Source organism: Ziziphus jujuba, chromosome 5, assembly GCF_031755915.1.
Source record: "Ziziphus jujuba cultivar Dongzao chromosome 5, ASM3175591v1".
Lineage (NCBI taxonomy): Eukaryota > Viridiplantae > Streptophyta > Magnoliopsida > Rosales > Rhamnaceae > Ziziphus > Ziziphus jujuba.
In genome coordinates, this window is record NC_083383.1 from 8,354,573 (window position 1) to 8,371,468 (window position 16,896).

A 16,896-nucleotide genomic window follows, 5' to 3' on the forward strand; every position below is an offset into this window, starting at 1 on the left:
CCTAGCTGGTAGAGAACAATTTAAAAATAAATATAAAAAAACCACAGCTTTTTTGGGTTTTTGAGTAAATAACCCACAAAGCTTCTGAAAATAAAACAAACAACTGCACCATTTAACTTAAAAAGATTATGCCGCGGGTTTATATATGAAAATCAAAGAGTACTCTAATCATTGGAATATTACACAAAATCGCTCGAGCAGATGGAATAACACTGCTGCTGTGGCTCTCTAAAGAAGGAAATAAAAATCCTAAATGAAAAAAATATATATATATATTCCATTTACAACCAGTAAGCCAAAATGTATGTACAACTGCCTTCTAAAACACCTAATCTTCCACCGACTGAATCTCACCCATCATGATCCGGTTACTCACAACATTAAAGCCCAAAACAGAAGGGCTCACCTTCTTCCCTTTCTTCCCCTTCTTCTTGCCTCCTTTCACAAACCCATCAGAGCCCATGGCAGTGTCTCGGTCAACCTCTCCAACTGCACCGTCAGAGGTCATATCTCCAACGCTGGAGGCAGAGACTCTTTGATCATTCCCATTTTGGAAGGCGATTTCAAGGACGTCGGCAGGTAACAACTCCTTATAATTGAGAAATTTATCAATGAACTCATGATCAGGGTCGTAGGATCCAAGGTTCTCTACCAGAAGCAACTCAGCCTCAGATCGAGATTGCTTCAAGCAAAATTCAAGGAAACTGGTATCTGGCAAGGAAATAAAGTATACTGCTAAATTAGGCTTTTAGAAAATATACTAATGCTTGATGGCATCAAAACTTTTACATTCTAAACCAGCACAAAATGGTTTGAATTGAGACATGGGAAAAGTAATGGAGCTATTACAGATTAAGCATGGCTAAATATGCATCTTTGAGTAAAAAAGCATATATATGCATTGGTGTTTATACTTCTTTAGGGATGGACGCAGTAAGTTACAAATTATTCTTAGTGGCATTTTCAATTCCTGGAAAAATTGAACCACCTAACAAGTATATTTTATCTTACAGCGTCCCCCTATTTGATGAATTAAAAAGGGTAACCTTTCAGTATCCAAAATAAACGTACCTCTTGTTCCAATTAGCCTAACGCACTCACTTTCACACCAATCTCTGAAGTCTGTGGCTTCTACAAAACAAAATACGAAAAGATATGTTAAATCACTATCCTTGATTATTGGATGAAACAGTGGGAAGAAAACTTACCAGATCGCTTGGTCATGGCATCTCTTTTCCCTTTCACAGATGATTGCACGGCAGGCGAAGATGCAAGAGATCGCTCCATAGTTTTGCCACCTATTGATTTCTGTCGGCTTAATGACCCAGCGGAAGTTCCTTTCAGTGGAGTATTTTTCGTTCCCCAACTGCTTTGGCCTGAGAGATGAGGAAAATCCGCCCTGCTTACAGGAAAAATAAGAAGACTTTACTTGTCTCTTCAAATACCTAGAATTATTCTTATCCCACAAGTATACTTACACAATGACACAATATTACAGCAACTGATACATTTATATTAGAAAACTTTTATATCCACAACATGATAAAACACAGTGTCCTTGTAGTGCTGTCCTTGTTTCTTGGGGTTAAAAAAGGTCAAGACTGGCAAATGGGGAAAAACAGAACTAGGTGCACCACAAAACAGATTCATGAATACAATAACCAGTTGCAAAATAACCAGCAACTAATCAAGAGTAACAAAAATCAACCAGTTCCACCTTCTATGTGCAATGTATTTTCCAAATCAATATTCATAAGTATGCCTCATTTAGCACCAAAAGCACATACCATGGTTAGATCAATTAAAGAGCAACAAGTTTCAAACAAATATTAATCTTTAGAGCATAAAGAACATTGTATGATTCCATTTCTTTTATCGGCAGCAAGTTTCAAATATAATGCTAAGAGTATATTGGGGCTTTTAACACTGTTGCTAGGGTAAATACCATCAACATCTTGTTTTTTCCCCTCTTTTATTTAATTTCCTTTTTTTTCTCATTTCTTAGCTCCAATGGGTTCTCGATAAGCCAAAGAGGGGTCATGCCAGATATCTGACAGCCAAGATAAAACTTGCTAGTTATTAACTTATAAACTGGAATTATAATAAACCATTTTATGAGTCTAAAAAAGATTGTTTAGCAAACTGACAAAACATATCATGGATGCTGACAGCAAAAAACTTCAACATTTTGTTTTTTATGTAACAAGCATCAGGTAGATATAAAGTAGAAAGAACAAAACACAAAAATGTCAAAACAGAGAAAGATAAAGTATCATACTGCTTAGTTTCTTGCTTCGTTTGATCGACTGGACCCCAAAATAGGTCATCATCTCCTCCTTTATATCTAGACTGAGAAGCATTCGAATTAATCTGGATTGGAGATGCAGCTTTAGACGGAGATGAACCAGAAATCGACCATGAAGGAGCATTATTGCGAGTGACAGGAGTCGGCTGGGATTTCTGAGGAGTTGGTATTTGGTTGGTGTGCTGGGCAGAAGCAATCCTTTTCTCCTGCTCCTTCTGGATGTCCCTTAAAGATGTCGGTTTAGGAAGTTTTCCAGAGTCAGTTGACCATGCTGGAGAAGAAGGGGTAGTTGACTCTCCCTTCCAAAGAACAAAATCTCCCAATGAAGGACCCAATGGAATTGCAGGCAAGGCTTCCTTCTCCTGCTGTATAGGTCGAGAGCTTTTGACTTTATCTGCAAGGCTTGAACTAATAGGAACATCAACAGAGGTCAATGGAACTGACACCTTATTTCCAGCACCCTTTGATTTTGCAGACTTTTTCCGACTCTTTTTAGTTTCTTTGGCCTCAATAAAATTATCATCATCCATAGACTCAGAAAGAGTGTTCGAAACCTGAGGGAAAGACAGACTTGATGTACTATCAGGAACCTCAACATTTCTTTCACTGGACTTTGACAGAACTTCTTCTGCCAACAGATCATACAACTGACTCTTCTTGCTTTTCGTATTCGAAGAACTTTCAGGTTTCCCAACATTTAAGTCAGCATTACCTGTCTCTCTATGAGTTTCTTTAGACATTTTTGGCTCTGAGTTGGCCACAACCCCAGCCCAAGGAGTTGAAAAACTCAAGGAGTCGACAGAGGTTGTAATCTCTGATACAACTTCTGTATGTGCTTTCCTCTGTTCCTCCAGTTGAATTTCTAATAATGACTTCGCCTTAAAACCAGGAGCAGGTTTCCATGCCCGTTGCCCTGGATGTATTTGGGTATTCTGAACCGCAACAGACTCAATTGTTTCAGAATCAGCCTGGACTTCAAGACACTCAGTACTGCCTCCTGAAACACTAGTCGGTACTAACCTCTGAATCTGTTGCGATTCTAAAACTTCCACACTAGAAATTCCAGATTTACTATCTTTGTTGTCTACTGACGTCCTCTGTGGAGATGTTCCATACAATGCTTCTCCAACAATTTCTGTTTCCATTTTAATGTCACTGACAAGAGGCTTTTGACTTTCAGCCTGCTTTGGTTGCTGCAAAGAGGGAGTCTTAGATACACCCTTTGCCTGGTCAGACACCTGTGCTCTTGAAGATTTTTGCTTTTTTGACTTCTTCTCAGACACCTTTTTCTGTTCACGTGCTTCAACATTTTTCACCTCTGTCACCATAGGGACCTCATCATTACCTCTGTCACTTTCAACCTTATGGTCTTCAACTGTATTATCAGATTGCACCTTAACATCATCAGAATGCTCAACCACAGCCTTTTCACTCCTGGAAGCTCCTGGTGATGGTATAGGAACAGGGATTTCAGGGAACTCTAAAGGTGCAGAATCTGCAGTGGCCTCATCTCTAAAAGTGTTTTCCTGTGGCTGCTCCACATTCTTTGTTGCATCAAAATCGAGAGTGGATTTGTGTACATGTGGATCCTCGGTAGATTTGCTCATAACTTCATGTGAAGGTGAGGTTTCAACTACTGTTGATATTGATGCTGGCAATGAGTCATGATGAACATCACCCACTGGTTCTGCAAGAGTAGCACTAGCACCTGTCTTGTGGTTAATATTTTCAAAAATCTGATGAGGTAGATTTAAAGAGGCTTCAGAACTTGCATTATAACTAATATTCTGGTTAACTTGAGGAGGCAAATTCACAAGGTTAGCAGCAAGTTCATTTTGAATATTAGGAACTGGCTTATTCAAACCAATTGGAAACATTTCTTGTAACGGCTGAAGCCTAGGATCTATAGCTGCATTTGCTTTTGGTATTGCAGGGACCTGTAATTGTCCAAAAGACGGCTCACCAAAATGTTGGCGGCTTTGATGCTCTGAAAGAACCTGAGAAAGCAGCTGTTGCTGTTGCCTTAATAACATTTGCTGCTCCTCATGTTTCTGCTGTTGCTGCTTTAGCAACAAGAGTTTATCCAACAAAGAAATCTGTTGTGCTGGAACAGGTGTCTGAGAATGTAACTGTAACAAGTACTGCTGCTGCAACATATTTAATAGTTGTGGATCTTGTGGCAAGCCAGAAGAAAGTAACTTCTCTGGCACTGGGATGCCCTGTGTATTATCAACAACTTGAGAAAATAGATTTGGAAAAGATGGTTGATTCTGTGGTTGCAGCCTCTGTTGTTGGATTCCCAGTGGGGCCTGGGGAGGGAAACTCTTATCAGGATGCATATCAATTTTACCCTGCAGTATATCCGACCCACCTTGGACATTGAAATTTGACCATCCAGCAACACCACTACTTACACCAGATGATGATCGGTCAGATAAGCCTTGGAGAATGGACATCAGGTCAACATTTTGAGAATGAGGAGGCTGACTTGGAATTTCAGTCACTTGAGATAGGAGATTTGACTCTGGGACAATCTCTGGCTTTGAATTCACTGGTGCAGGATCTCTACCCGGCCAGTAAGGATATGGATTAGGTAAAGATCGTTGTCGATCAAGTGCCATTCTCTTTGCCAAGAGGTTATCCACTCCTGTCTGAGGCAAACCATAAGAACTGTTTCCAACATATCCTGGCAAACCTACACATTAAAATATAAAATGTTCAAGTCACAATAAGCTACCACCCAAAAATACCTGGCCCAGCACATCAAAGAAGAAATGAATAAACTCAAGTACTCCTCAAGTTCATGGAGGAACAAAAAATTGTAATAAAACCCACCTTCAGTAAAAGCATACTTAGGAAGAGGTGAACCGCTCATATTACCAGACATCAATGACTCCAAAAACCTATTTTCAGCTTCTGTTGTTGAGCCATGTTTCTGTCTAGGTTCGTTTCTTATTATATCTGTCTCACTTAAAGTAGCATGAACCTTAGTAACACCACCAATGCCACCAAAATTTGGCCTATTGGCCGTATCTGCAATGATTTCATTTTTGGGTGCAGCAAATCCAGGCGGCGGTCTTGCTTTAGCCCGTAAATGGGGCATAACATCACCAAGGGATGCGAATGGCCCATCACTAGATGCACTTGCCAAGCGGACTTGTAAATCTATACCAAAGTATCCAGCTTCAAACCAACCAATAATATCAGCCCCTGTAAAAGGGCCCTGAATGATACCCTGAGGATCAATATAAGAAAGTTGTAGCTCCTCTGGAGAAGGCTGCTGAGGTTTTTTCACTTCCTGTTCCCTGTCCATGACTCCAGACAGCTGCCTCCTAATGATAGGATCCTCATTCGCTTGCCATTTTGCCTCATCTTTGACGAATGATGGATCATTCAAATTACTTTCCCATTCACTACTAAGATCCTTTTGCAGCCGCGACCAGCCAATATCTTGGCTTCTTGACTTGACATCATTTGGTGTCTCTTTCCAATCATGCAAGACCATATGTGAGTGTTCTCCCAGTGACTGGGCTCTCCATGGAATGCCAGGATGAGTAGAAGCACTTTCCTGCATGTTTGACATGCTTGATTCCCTAATGATGGGTACCTCATCAGACTTTCTAAAAGGACCAACATCTTCTTTAAAAGCTGCACATAACAACTTTCTGTAAGAAAATATTTAACTTTGGATAAACTTTCTTGCACATTAAAATACAACTGCTGCATTTTAATCCTATGATCTGTACATCTAGCACCATATACATGCAACTTAAATGAAAATAATGATCTGTACATCTAGCACCATATACATGCAACTTAAATGAAAATAGACACAAGTAACCGTGAGATAGAATGAGCAAAGAGTTAAAATAAAAGTAGAGTAAATGCTCAAGATTCATAAACCTTAGAATCTTTTCCAGGGCATTGTCATCTTGCCCAAACCATGCAAAGTTTAAGAAACATTAGGCAGCTAAAAGACGCAGGGCTACATTATGATGATAATGATGATATAAACTCTGATTAAAAGACCTATTTTTCATGGCCATCGAGATTATATCCAAGATTAATTTTGCAATGCAATCGAATTATATGAAAACTGGCCTTCTACGTCTATTGCTTTTGGAATAAATGTAGCTTCTGCTTAGAGCTTGTTACCTGAATATGTCTTCTGATCTTGCATGGTTTCCATTTTTTGGTTAGATCCATTATGGATAGTCTGCCTCTCAGAAGACGAACCATCTGGGTAATTCAAATAACCACTTTTTGAACCAGCAGCACTTTCATCTTTAGAATCATCAAAAGTATGAGGTAGATCTTCTCTATTACCTGTTTGAAATAAGCCAGTATAGTCACATGTTAATCCTCAGCTTGAAAACAAGCATACATGATTTTTTTATAAAACAAATGTACAGGTGAAACTACCAAGCTTTGTTCGTCTTGGCTGTGTAAAATCATTTTGATTCCGTCCATCTTTGGACATCTGGGGTGCTCCACTACTCACTATATCCCCTTTGTCAATTCCCTTCAAAACAGCCTACTCAACCAAAAATTTATTTGTATCAACCACTGGAAAAGAAGAAAAAAAAGAAAAAAAGGAATTTGTTCACAAAAATAAGTCGTTAAATACAGTTACCATTTCCTCAGGATTTGGCACACAAAGTGCCAAAGGCTCTACTGGTTCTTCCAGTGTAAGAGAAGGCACATCTACAAAACCATCCACCAGCTTTTGGAAGGATTTCATATCAGCCACCCTGTATACATCTAGCAATTTTGTCCTACTATATCTTAATTGGTGAGGCTCAACATGGACACTCTCAATTTTGTCTGATAAGATTCCTAGAGACTGAGAATGAGTAGAGATACTGCTCACAGTACCTCCACCAGAGGTAATCCTTCCACGCCCAGGATAAAAGGTTGAAGGTGTATTTTCCCCACGTCCCCGATTGTAGGAATATCCAGGAATTTGTTTGTTCGACATCACGGTTTGGTTATGAAGAGACTCTCCCCTTCCTCGGTTTTGGATGGAGTTGGATCTCCATGGTCGATAATGCTCCCCCTCCTTCTCATCCTTTCCATGATGAGCAACATGAGATGACCCTTTATCAAGATGCATGTTGCCATCTTTGCCAGAGTCGGTCCACTTCTCACGCAAACTTTCTGACTCTTTATCATCAGGTCCCCAACGCGTGTTCCATTTGCTCTCACGTCGTTGTTCGTAACCGGAATCCTTGTTGCCAGAGTCGGTCCACCTTTCGGAAGGAACACGACGTGCTTCTCCAAAGTGTCTCGCAGATGAATTTTCTGTCCGTCGATCCACCCTGCGGTTATCACCAAGATCTTTGTCTCCATCCCTCCATCGATCTTTACGAATGGAGGAATTGGTGTCTCTTTCTTCATCACGCCAGCGATCACGCCGTCCAGCTTCCATATCCATCAAGGATGGCCTGAACACATCCTTTTTCCTCTGGTTCTCATGAATTTCCTCACCATTTCCAGATGACTTCATGACATCTGAGCGATTTCCATAAGAAGGATTTGAGGTGGGTGGGTATTCCTGAGTTTACCAAACAGACCCCCAAAAAAAAAAAAAAAAAAAAAAAAAAGAGCGAAAAAGGTAGCCATAAGAAGATAAAATGTTTTCCTGTATTCACTTAAGAAACAGAATATCTAAGAAACAGCACAAACTTTTTAACCAAAAAACAAGATAGAAACACATGCTAATGACAAATATAGAGATATAAAATAGTAACTGACAAGATATCAATGCAACTTCTCTATTATATATTGTAACTTCTATTCACTACTAGCAAGTATATACGTGGGTAGTTAAGTTATGGTCAATAACGTCACAATAACATACCCCAGTCCCTATTCCGGGCTTACTCTCCCCTGGCTTTGGCTGAAGCCATTGCGGTGAAAGTGGAATAGGATTGTGAATTTCAAGTCCTTGAACATCTGCATAAATCAGATTGTCAAAAAATGTAACTATCCAGAGTCAATAATTTGGCTAAAAAGATCCAGCAAACTAAAAGATTAATAGGCCAAAAGTAGAGGAAGACTGATAGTAATTGGTAAAGAGCTAAAATATGATGTGGTCAATGTCAACACCAAAAAATGCAAAGACATTTCTGAGGAATGCTATGACAAAATTGAACAATCTTTACTAAATCTGGAAAACACAGCCATGTAGTCAAAAGACTCAGAGCTAATGATACCGTTGCAAACTAGGTTGCATTCCTTCGGAAAACATGCTGCCACATACACTAAATTTAGGAAACAAGTCTAACTCAATCGGACTGCTATTATGAAGTTTCAAAGGCAATGAGACCTTATACACTGGTTTTGATAACTCAAGTACAGTAAAATATATACAACTTAATGAGGTAACTTTTCATAATCAACCAAGATGACTGTCTTAGTGAAAAGATAACTTAAATCGAAATTATGCATAAAAGAGAAACAACCAGACCACTAGGACAACGTTGTCGAAAAGCATTGAGAAAATTAATGATCCTTCTGGCCCCAAAAGACTTAGGGCAAAATCAAGATGGAAAAAATAAATAAAAAACTGTGTAAGCGTATAAATAACCAAATGTGAACAGTGACCGCAGTCAATTCGATACTACGAACTTTGAAAATTTCAGAAAAATAATTAGATTATGTTTACGGTTAACGCAAAAGAACGTACAAATGTGCAATAAAAATATGAAAAGAAAAATGCTTGTCACGTTTCAGCTAAAACCCATACAGGAAATCAGTTCAAAACAGTTTTCTATCATTTCGCTCCTCGTTTATATATAGATATATATATATATATATATTTTTAAGCCAATAACTTAGGCATAGCAAATTAAGGAATGAGAGTGATAACAAATAATCACATTTACTAAAAGAAAGCCAAAACCCTAAATACAAAATCTAAACTTTAGCTCAGTCAAGACAGAAAAGGAACTCCAATAAACAGTGCCAATAAAGAAAGCCAGAAATGAGCGCGAAGAGTTCGAATCGAAGAAAGAAAGAGAGGAAAAAGCAAGGGTTTTTGGTGGTAAACTGAGGAGATAGACGGCAGAGGTAAAAGAATCGAAGACAGTTAGAATGAGAAATACCTTTGGAGATCTGGTGAGGAGTGGTGACGGAGAGGTGGGGGCGGGAGTCGGAGTTGGAGCGAGTGGCCATGGATGATCGGCGAGAGTTGCAGAGAGAGAGAGAGAGAGAGAGAGAGAGAGAGCCAAAAAAACCCTTCTGCTTTCGTGATTGCGCTTCAATGAGGCGTGTGTGTGAGGGAGGAAGGAAAATGGGACGGGTGGAATATAGGTTAAAAGGGCTAAAAGGCAGATAAATTAAAAAATAATTTTATTAAAAAAATTAAAAATAAAAAATAGGTGTAGGTACACAATCAGCGCATGTTAGCGTAATGGTCTTGATTTTGTTTGTCTGACCCTAATCACTGTGGAGCGACGAGTTCTGATAGTTCAGGGAACATACTACCCAGACGCGCCGTAAACTAACGTGTAAACCACGCTAATTTACGTGGAGCTGAACAAAATTTGTGTGTGACGCTCATTGGATAGCTCTCCCGCATTAGATACGCGATTCCCGTCGTATTCACTTTTGGGAAAATTAACGCTTATAACCTGAAAAAAAAAAAAAAAAAAAAATTAAATTAAATTAAAAAACAAAAAGTGTGGTGCGCATTGTACACATGCCGCGCATGTTAAGGGCAACTAAACGACTTAAATGCATGGCGTTTTTCGGAATAAACTGCTCGGCATTGGGAAGGCTTTATCGGACGGCAGATATTAGCGATAAATAATTGGACGGTTCAAGATGAATACGAGGATCGTGACAGCGCAAGCAATTGACGTGTGTGTGCGTGTGTGTGTGTGTGTGTGGATATTATCCCTAAAACCCTACCAACTTATTGTCGTGTAATACAATCCAAGGGAGGATAATAAATCAATAATAACCAACTGAAGAAAATAATTTATTTTATTTTTTGGAAAATATAAGAAATTTCCATTCAGGAATAAAAAAAAATTGGTTGAAGGGCTATTTTTTTATATATAAATTGAATATTTGATTGAATATGTATTATTGACCAAATCTATGTACAGTGTACAAATTATGTGTTTATAAATAACTATTCCCTTATGCTGGGTAATTAGTAATTACGTAACGTTTTGATATCAATTGAATAAAACTACCATAATTCTTTCTTCTTTTTTTTATACTGTAGTACTTATTTAAAATTAAAAAAAAGCTACCATAATACTTTTTAAGAAAAATTATGCATTGATCGAACTTCGATCATCTTAAAAGGTATCAGAATGTAACTTGTGGACCATTTTATAATTAATTACATGACCTTTGATACGTATGGTTTAACTCATTCTAACTAAATTTAATTCAAGTTTTTTTTTTCCTTAACAAAAAATTAAAGTTCAATTACCTTTAAATTTGTTAGACCAATTTTATTTAATTATATTTGAGTTCATGCAATATGCAGACTGTTTAGTGCTGTTCGGTGCTAAAAGCTACTATTACTCCAAAAATAACCAGAATTAGAAGAATATCTCCACCCCCAGTATATAAAAAATAATAAAATAAAAATAAATAATAATAATATTATTAATTATGTATGAAATAATTCAATTTTATTATTGCATACCAAGTAGATCCGTTCTGTATAAGGTGACCTTTTTTGGCGGATGTGTTTATAAGGTGACCTGGGTTGAAAAGGAAACATCCATAATATATGTTACAGGGAAAGTCTTAAAAATAATTATCCATTCCATAGAATCTTCTTTACAAACGGATAACATGTTAAAAAATAAAAAATAAACCCATACTTTTTAGAGCATTTAAATAATTATATTTTCTTTAAATGTGTAAACTCAGCTTAATGGTAGAAACCACTAGAATACACTTTAGACCATAATCTAATGTAAAATCATCATTTATTTTTAATTTACAAATATTGAAGCCTTCATAAGAAAAATACAAAATAAATAATTATCATTTTATTTTATTCAATAATATTCATTAAAATATTCACAAAATTTAATGAACAAATGGTATAATAAATGATATAGTAATATTTAATCAATTTTTTTTATTTATTTATTCAATCAATAATTTTTTAATTTTAATATATATTATTTGATAAATAAATATAATAAACATATTAATATTCATATTAGTATAATTTTTTATTTAATATATTCAAATAGTTTTCTTTATTTATATAAAAAACAAAACATTTAAAAGTTTAGGGTCGCGTTTTTAGACATTTTGGTTTTACACACGAAGTTGCACTCCTTGCGTTTGTTTTTTTCCGATGCACTTGTAGCATTTCTAATATACAGTTTTTTTTTTTTTTTTTTTTTTTTTTTTTTTTTTCATCGTTTGCTTCTATGCATGTTAATTGGCATGATTCGTGTACGGTTCTATTATAACTTATACGAGGTTAAAAGTGAATAATAAATAGTGTTTTATTGGCAAGGCTGAGTTGGTAAATTGCAAAATAATATTCAAGTCAAAACTATAATGAGAGATTTTTTTACCCAAAAAAAAACTTAAAGAATTTTTGATGTTATTCTTATTTTCGTTTTGAGAGAGAGAAAATTTGAAATATATTGATCAGAAGAAGCAGATTACATTGAAATCCAAGGAATCCTTAAGCTATTAAGGCTTTCTTCTAGCCAAATACAAGCATTACAAATAGAAAGGAGAAAATTTAGCTAACCTGCGAGCAACAACATTCAAAAACCTTAGAGAAAAAACACAAAATAAAACCCGTATAAATTCCCAGCTTCATTCGAACTCATTCAAGGTCCCTGGGATTCCATTATCAAATTCACAGCTTGCAAAGAATTTTTCAGTTTCAATAATACGATCATGGAACCCACAATCCACTGCGAAAACACAAGCTTCCTTAATTGCAAAAAACAATGTACAAGGGAAGAAATTTGGTGCGGAATTGGCTTCTACTCAGTTTTATTTTGCCTATAATAACATGAAGTTCCTTACTCATATTACAAATTAAATTAGTATTTAAAAATATTGAAAAAATAAAACTATTTAAAAGTAAGCTGTTCTGAATTCATTTTATTTATCCCAATTTATCAATTTATTTTGCATAAACAATTATCCAAATACGTACCAGAATAAAAAAGTATATATATATATATATTTTTTTTGGTACTAAGAAAAACTATTCCTAAGCGAGTGCTTGCAAGGCTCGAGGGAAGCAATGCTGTGGGCATTTGTATTTTGTTGGTGGAAATTTATAATTTATTTTTCTCTGTTCATAAATTTTTGGCATCAATGAATCGGCCTCAAAAGTCTCAAAAACCACTCATTTTGAAAAATGGCGGGATTATTGGCGCCCGTATTTTAGATGGGCCATTAATAGCGGCAGTTTCGCTGCTTTAAATCCGACCCAATTTCTATAACTATAAAAGCCTTCCAAAATCCGCCGTTTGCAAGAAGAAAATACCCATCTCGCTGCAATTCTTTCCCTCGTCTTCTCGGAATGGCTCCCGTACACGTAGCCAATCAAGTCCCCGACGTAGAACCAGCATCCAAGGTTCCCAAGTTGGACCAAAAAGGTGCCGTTGGTGTCGTCGCCCAGAGGCCAGCTTCGTTTTTCAGGGTGAAATTGTTATCTGACAAGGCTGTGGTGCCTTCGAGGGGCTCTCCTCTCTCTGCTGGTTACGATCTTTCCAGGTAGAGTACGCAAACCCTCACTTTTGATTTCTGAAGTCGTCCACTTCTCTAATCCATGAAATCGCATATGATTGCTTATGTTTTTTTTTTTTTTTCACAATCTGATGCAGTGCGGCGGAGATTAAGGTTCCAGCCAGAGGAAAAGCATTGGTTCCAACTGATTTGAGCATCGCAGTTCCTGAAGGAACCTATGCACGAATCGGTACATCTCCTCCAAATTTTCACTCTGTTCGCAGTCTCTTTGTTTTTTCAGAAATTTAATGGGATTTTTGTTTCATTTGTAGCACCGAGATCGGGCTTGGCGTGGAAGCATACGATCGATGTGGGAGCGGGAGTGATCGATGCTGATTACAGGGGTCCTGTTGGGGTGATATTGTTCAACCATTCGGATGTGGACTTTGAAGTGAAGGTGGGCGACAGGGTTGCGCAGCTGATCATTGAGAAGATCATTACTCCTGAGGTTATGGAGGTCGAGGATTTAGATTCAACTGTGAGGGGTAGCGGAGGGTTCGGTTCTACAGGCGTTTGAACATCCTCTTTAGAGTAGATCTGACGGTGTCTTTTTTTTTTTTTTTTTTTTTTTTTTACGTAAATGTTGTCCAGGTCTTTTCTCGCTGTCATTTCGATTTAGAGACCGTTGAAGCTACTTGGTTTTTGAGTAATTTTGTCGAACAGTTGGTGAAAGACAAGTAATAGTAGTATACTTTCTAAGTGCTATCATTTCGGATTACTATGATGATGAACAATGACTTGTTTTGTACATTTATGAATCCGACCCAAGTAGTTATCTTTCTTTATGAAAAATCTATTAATTTAGCATAAGTAGCTTTAACCAATTATTTCTTGTTTCCATTGTTAGAACATAACCAGAATCGCCATCGCGAAGATTGCAAACCGAAATGTGTTTTCTTTGTAGTTTTGTGGGCAGGGGATGAATGAGGCCCTCCATAAAAAGCGTATTTTGATTAGTTAGCACCAGAATTAATCAAGGTTGATTTCACCAGTCTCAAAGGGAAGTGGAACTCCATTAATTGATAAACCTTTTCCATTACTTTCCATGCTAACTTACATTCGGAAAGGTGATGAAAAGTATGAGAACATTCAGAATAGCAAACAGTCTCAAAGGGAAGTGGAACTCCATTAATTGATAAACCTTTTCCATTACTTTCCATGCTAACTTACATTCGGAAAGGTGATGCAAAGTATGAGAGCATTCAGAATAGCAAACAAGCAGAGATGTGGTAAATTTGCCTGTTGAATGTGTGAGGCAAACTTCTTCAGTGCTTGGGATGCGAGTAAGGTAGGATGGCCTAAGGAACACTGCCACTTTCACTGCAAGGTGGATGATAAAGAGACTATATTCAAGAGTTCTTAGTGAAAGGCAGTAAAACTAAGAACCATAGTAGGATGTAGATGCTCTTACAGGATACTCAAGAAATGAAACATTCCATTTGCTTAACAAGCCTAAAAGCACCTGATGATGAACAAATAGAATACTAAATAAGCACCTGATGATGAACAAATAGAAAATTTAACAAACATATTGCCAATTATATTATGAGAAACATATACCATCCAGTATACTGTACACCTATTCGGAACTATCAGGATTACATACCCAAAAATGAATTAACAATGTGGCCTAGGTTCAAGTTTTTCCATTTAGCACACAAAAGGGCCCACGAAGGAAGTTCATTAACCCACGACCCAAAAAAAAAGAAAAAAAAAAGAAAAAGAAAAATCAAAATGAAAAATCATATATACCTGGAAAAGTCTCAAAAAAGGGTAATGGGCGCCGCATGATATATACCTGGAAAAGGCTCAAAAATCATTTTGCAAAATGGCGGGAAAACTTGGCGCCTGTGTCCGAGGAAGACCATTAACAGCGGTAATTTCGGTGTTTAAATCCAACCCGATTTCTATCAACGTTCTAAAATCGGCCGTTTACAACAAATGCCCATTTCGTAGCAATTCTTTCCCTCGTCTTCTCAGAAAGTCTCATGGAGAAGCAGCCAACCACATCTCTGAATTCATAGAACCTGCGCCTAAGGTTCGCAAATCAGACCAGAACGGCGCCGCTGAAGTCGTAGCTTTGGCTCAGAGCCCAGCTCAGTTTTTCAGGGTGAAAAAGCTGTCTGAAAAGGCTGTATTGCCCTCGAGAGGCTCTCCTTTCTCTGCTGGTTATGATCTTTCCAGGTAAAACAAGAAGGCCCTCTTTGCTTTCGATTTCTACAGTCAACGGCTTCTTAAATCGATGAAATCGCATGTAAAATGCTTATGGTTTCATAAGTTTGATGCAGTGCGATGGACATTAAGGTTCCAGCCAGAGGAAAAGCTTTGGTTCCAACTGATTTGAGCATCGCAGTCCCTGAAGGAACCTATGCACGAATCGGTACATCTCCTTCAATTTTTTCACTCTTTTTACAGTTTTCTTTTCCAGAAATTTAACGGGATTTTTGTTTTGTTTGTAGCACCGAGATCGGGCTTGGCGTGGAAGCATTCGATAGATGTGGGAGCGGGAGTGATCGATGCTGATTACAGGGGTCCAGTTGGGGTGATATTGTTCAACCATTCGGAGGTGGACTTTGAAGTGAAGGTGGGCGATAGGGTTGCCCAGCTGATCATTGAGAAGATCATTACGCCTGAGGTTACGGAGGTCGAGGATTTGGATTCAACTGGGAGGGGTAGCGGAGGTTTCGGATCTACAGGCGTTTGAACATCCTCTTTAGAGTATATCTCACGGTGTTTTTATATGTAAGTGTTGTAATCGTCTTTCATATCGTTTGAGATTAGAGAACAGTTAAGGCTCCTCGTTTTCAGTAATTTTGTAGAACAGTTGGTGAAAGACTAGCATACTCGTTTAAGTGCCGTCGTTTTAGAACTAGTATGATGATAAAAACTGTTTGCTCTTTTGTACATAAATGCAATCCAAACCAAATTTTATCTTTCTTGATGAAAAATCAATTAATTTAGCATAAGCGGCTTTAACAAATTCTAGCTTGTTAATAGGCCTCATCCAGATTTGCTAATCTAAATTTGATTTTCATCCAGGTTTGAGGGCAGGGAATGAATAAAAATGTATAAAAAAGCAAATTTTGATTAATTACCCACCTGAATTGTCTAATTACTTCCCCAACAATAACTCAAATTGTTCCCAAAATAGTTGTTCCTTTTGCCTGATTTTAATGAAGTTCCATTTATTATTTTTTTATGCTAGCTCTTTTCCTAATCAATAAACCTATCTGGCTGGCAAGACTTAAAATTCTACACCACACCAACCCAACCCCCCCTCCCCCCCCCAAAAAAAAAAAAAAAAAAAAAAAAAAAAACGAAGACAAATAAAAAGAAGCAATCTTGATACTCCATAGAGGTGCAAACTGATGGGTTGAAGAAGTACCTCTGGACTGGAGGTGTGATTAAACATTGTGTAAACGAGCAGTGATGTTCAATGGTGCACGACAAGTAGGACATGAGAGTTTCCTGATTAGCCAAAGATCAATACAATAGGCATGATACACATGGGAACAAACAGGAAACATCCTACACTTTTCGCCATCCTCAATACCATCCAAACAGACCGCACAAACCAAGCTTCTACCTACCCCATAGTTGAAACAGGGGACTTTCTGCAACTCCTGTAGGGATAAGCCTGAAGACTCTTCATCCTTGCTTGAGGGTGTTTCGCTGATGTCTTCTTCAACTTCACCGACGAAGTCAATAACCAAGTAGCAAATCACAACATACGTGAAAATTAGAGCGGCGATGCCAAGAAGAGGAAACGGAGGAGAGGGAGGAGGCTGAGGAGAGATCATGTTAGGATCAAGTTTTTTTGAAGGAAAGTTAGTGTGCGCATTGTAATGAAA

At 37.6% G+C, this 16,896-nt stretch overlaps 4 protein-coding genes and 1 long non-coding RNA gene across 5 annotated transcripts; 2 read left to right on the plus strand and 3 right to left on the minus strand.

Annotated features, from left to right (window-relative positions):
- Positions 1-111: 111 nt before the first annotated feature.
- LOC107420252 (protein ESSENTIAL FOR POTEXVIRUS ACCUMULATION 1) lies at positions 112-9,606 on the minus strand. Its single transcript, XM_025074888.3, has 10 exons — positions 9,412-9,606; positions 8,166-8,260; positions 6,939-7,859; positions 6,728-6,839; positions 6,461-6,631; positions 5,141-5,953; positions 2,279-5,000; positions 1,209-1,399; positions 1,072-1,131; positions 112-711 (listed from the first exon to the last, which is right to left on the minus strand). The coding sequence occupies exons 1-10, from the start codon at positions 9,479-9,481 to the stop codon at positions 329-331; spliced, it is 5,538 nt and encodes a 1,845-aa protein (XP_024930656.2). The 5' UTR covers positions 9,482-9,606; the 3' UTR covers positions 112-328.
- Positions 9,607-12,753: 3,147 nt separating this feature from the next.
- On the plus strand, positions 12,754-13,849 carry LOC107420240 (deoxyuridine 5'-triphosphate nucleotidohydrolase-like). The gene is made up of 3 exons (XM_016029141.4): positions 12,754-13,033; positions 13,144-13,235; positions 13,318-13,849. The coding sequence occupies exons 1-3, from the start codon at positions 12,840-12,842 to the stop codon at positions 13,560-13,562; spliced, it is 531 nt and encodes a 176-aa protein (XP_015884627.3). The 5' UTR covers positions 12,754-12,839; the 3' UTR covers positions 13,563-13,849.
- Positions 13,850-14,152: 303 nt separating this feature from the next.
- LOC112492041 (uncharacterized) lies at positions 14,153-14,975 on the minus strand. Its single transcript, XR_003056385.3, has 3 exons — positions 14,844-14,975; positions 14,457-14,507; positions 14,153-14,365 (listed from the first exon to the last, which is right to left on the minus strand). It is a non-coding gene; the product is annotated as an uncharacterized LOC112492041 (long non-coding RNA).
- On the plus strand, positions 14,569-15,980 carry LOC107420239 (deoxyuridine 5'-triphosphate nucleotidohydrolase). The gene is made up of 3 exons (XM_016029140.4): positions 14,569-15,229; positions 15,334-15,425; positions 15,505-15,980. The coding sequence occupies exons 1-3, from the start codon at positions 14,874-14,876 to the stop codon at positions 15,747-15,749; spliced, it is 693 nt and encodes a 230-aa protein (XP_015884626.3). The 5' UTR covers positions 14,569-14,873; the 3' UTR covers positions 15,750-15,980.
- A 469-nt stretch (positions 15,981-16,449) lies between these two features.
- On the minus strand, positions 16,450-16,845 carry LOC107420191 (RING-H2 finger protein ATL72). Its single transcript, XM_016029091.3, has one exon. It carries the CDS (start codon positions 16,843-16,845, stop codon positions 16,450-16,452), a length of 396 nt encoding a protein of 131 aa, XP_015884577.3.
- Between the last annotated feature and the right edge of the window lie 51 nt (positions 16,846-16,896).

Coding starts and splice junctions, on each gene's coding strand:
- LOC107420252 (XM_025074888.3), bottom strand. CDS start 9,481: ATGGCCACTCGCTCCAACTCCGACTCCCGCCCCCACCTCTCCGTCACC. Junction 6,840..6,938: donor TGCCAAATCCTGAGGAAATG/GTAACTGTATTT, acceptor TTGGTTGAGTAG/GCTGTTTTGAAGGGAATTGA. Junction 1,132..1,208: donor TGCCATGACCAAGCGATCTG/GTAAGTTTTCTT, acceptor TTTGTTTTGTAG/AAGCCACAGACTTCAGAGAT.
- LOC107420240 (XM_016029141.4), top strand. CDS start 12,840: ATGGCTCCCGTACACGTAGCCAATCAAGTCCCCGACGTAGAACCAGCA. Junction 13,034..13,143: donor GCTGGTTACGATCTTTCCAG/GTAGAGTACGCA, acceptor AATCTGATGCAG/TGCGGCGGAGATTAAGGTTC. Junction 13,236..13,317: donor AGGAACCTATGCACGAATCG/GTACATCTCCTC, acceptor TTTCATTTGTAG/CACCGAGATCGGGCTTGGCG.
- LOC107420239 (XM_016029140.4), top strand. CDS start 14,874: ATGGCGGGAAAACTTGGCGCCTGTGTCCGAGGAAGACCATTAACAGCG. Junction 15,230..15,333: donor GCTGGTTATGATCTTTCCAG/GTAAAACAAGAA, acceptor AGTTTGATGCAG/TGCGATGGACATTAAGGTTC. Junction 15,426..15,504: donor AGGAACCTATGCACGAATCG/GTACATCTCCTT, acceptor TTTTGTTTGTAG/CACCGAGATCGGGCTTGGCG.
- LOC107420191 (XM_016029091.3), bottom strand. CDS start 16,845: ATGATCTCTCCTCAGCCTCCTCCCTCTCCTCCGTTTCCTCTTCTTGGC.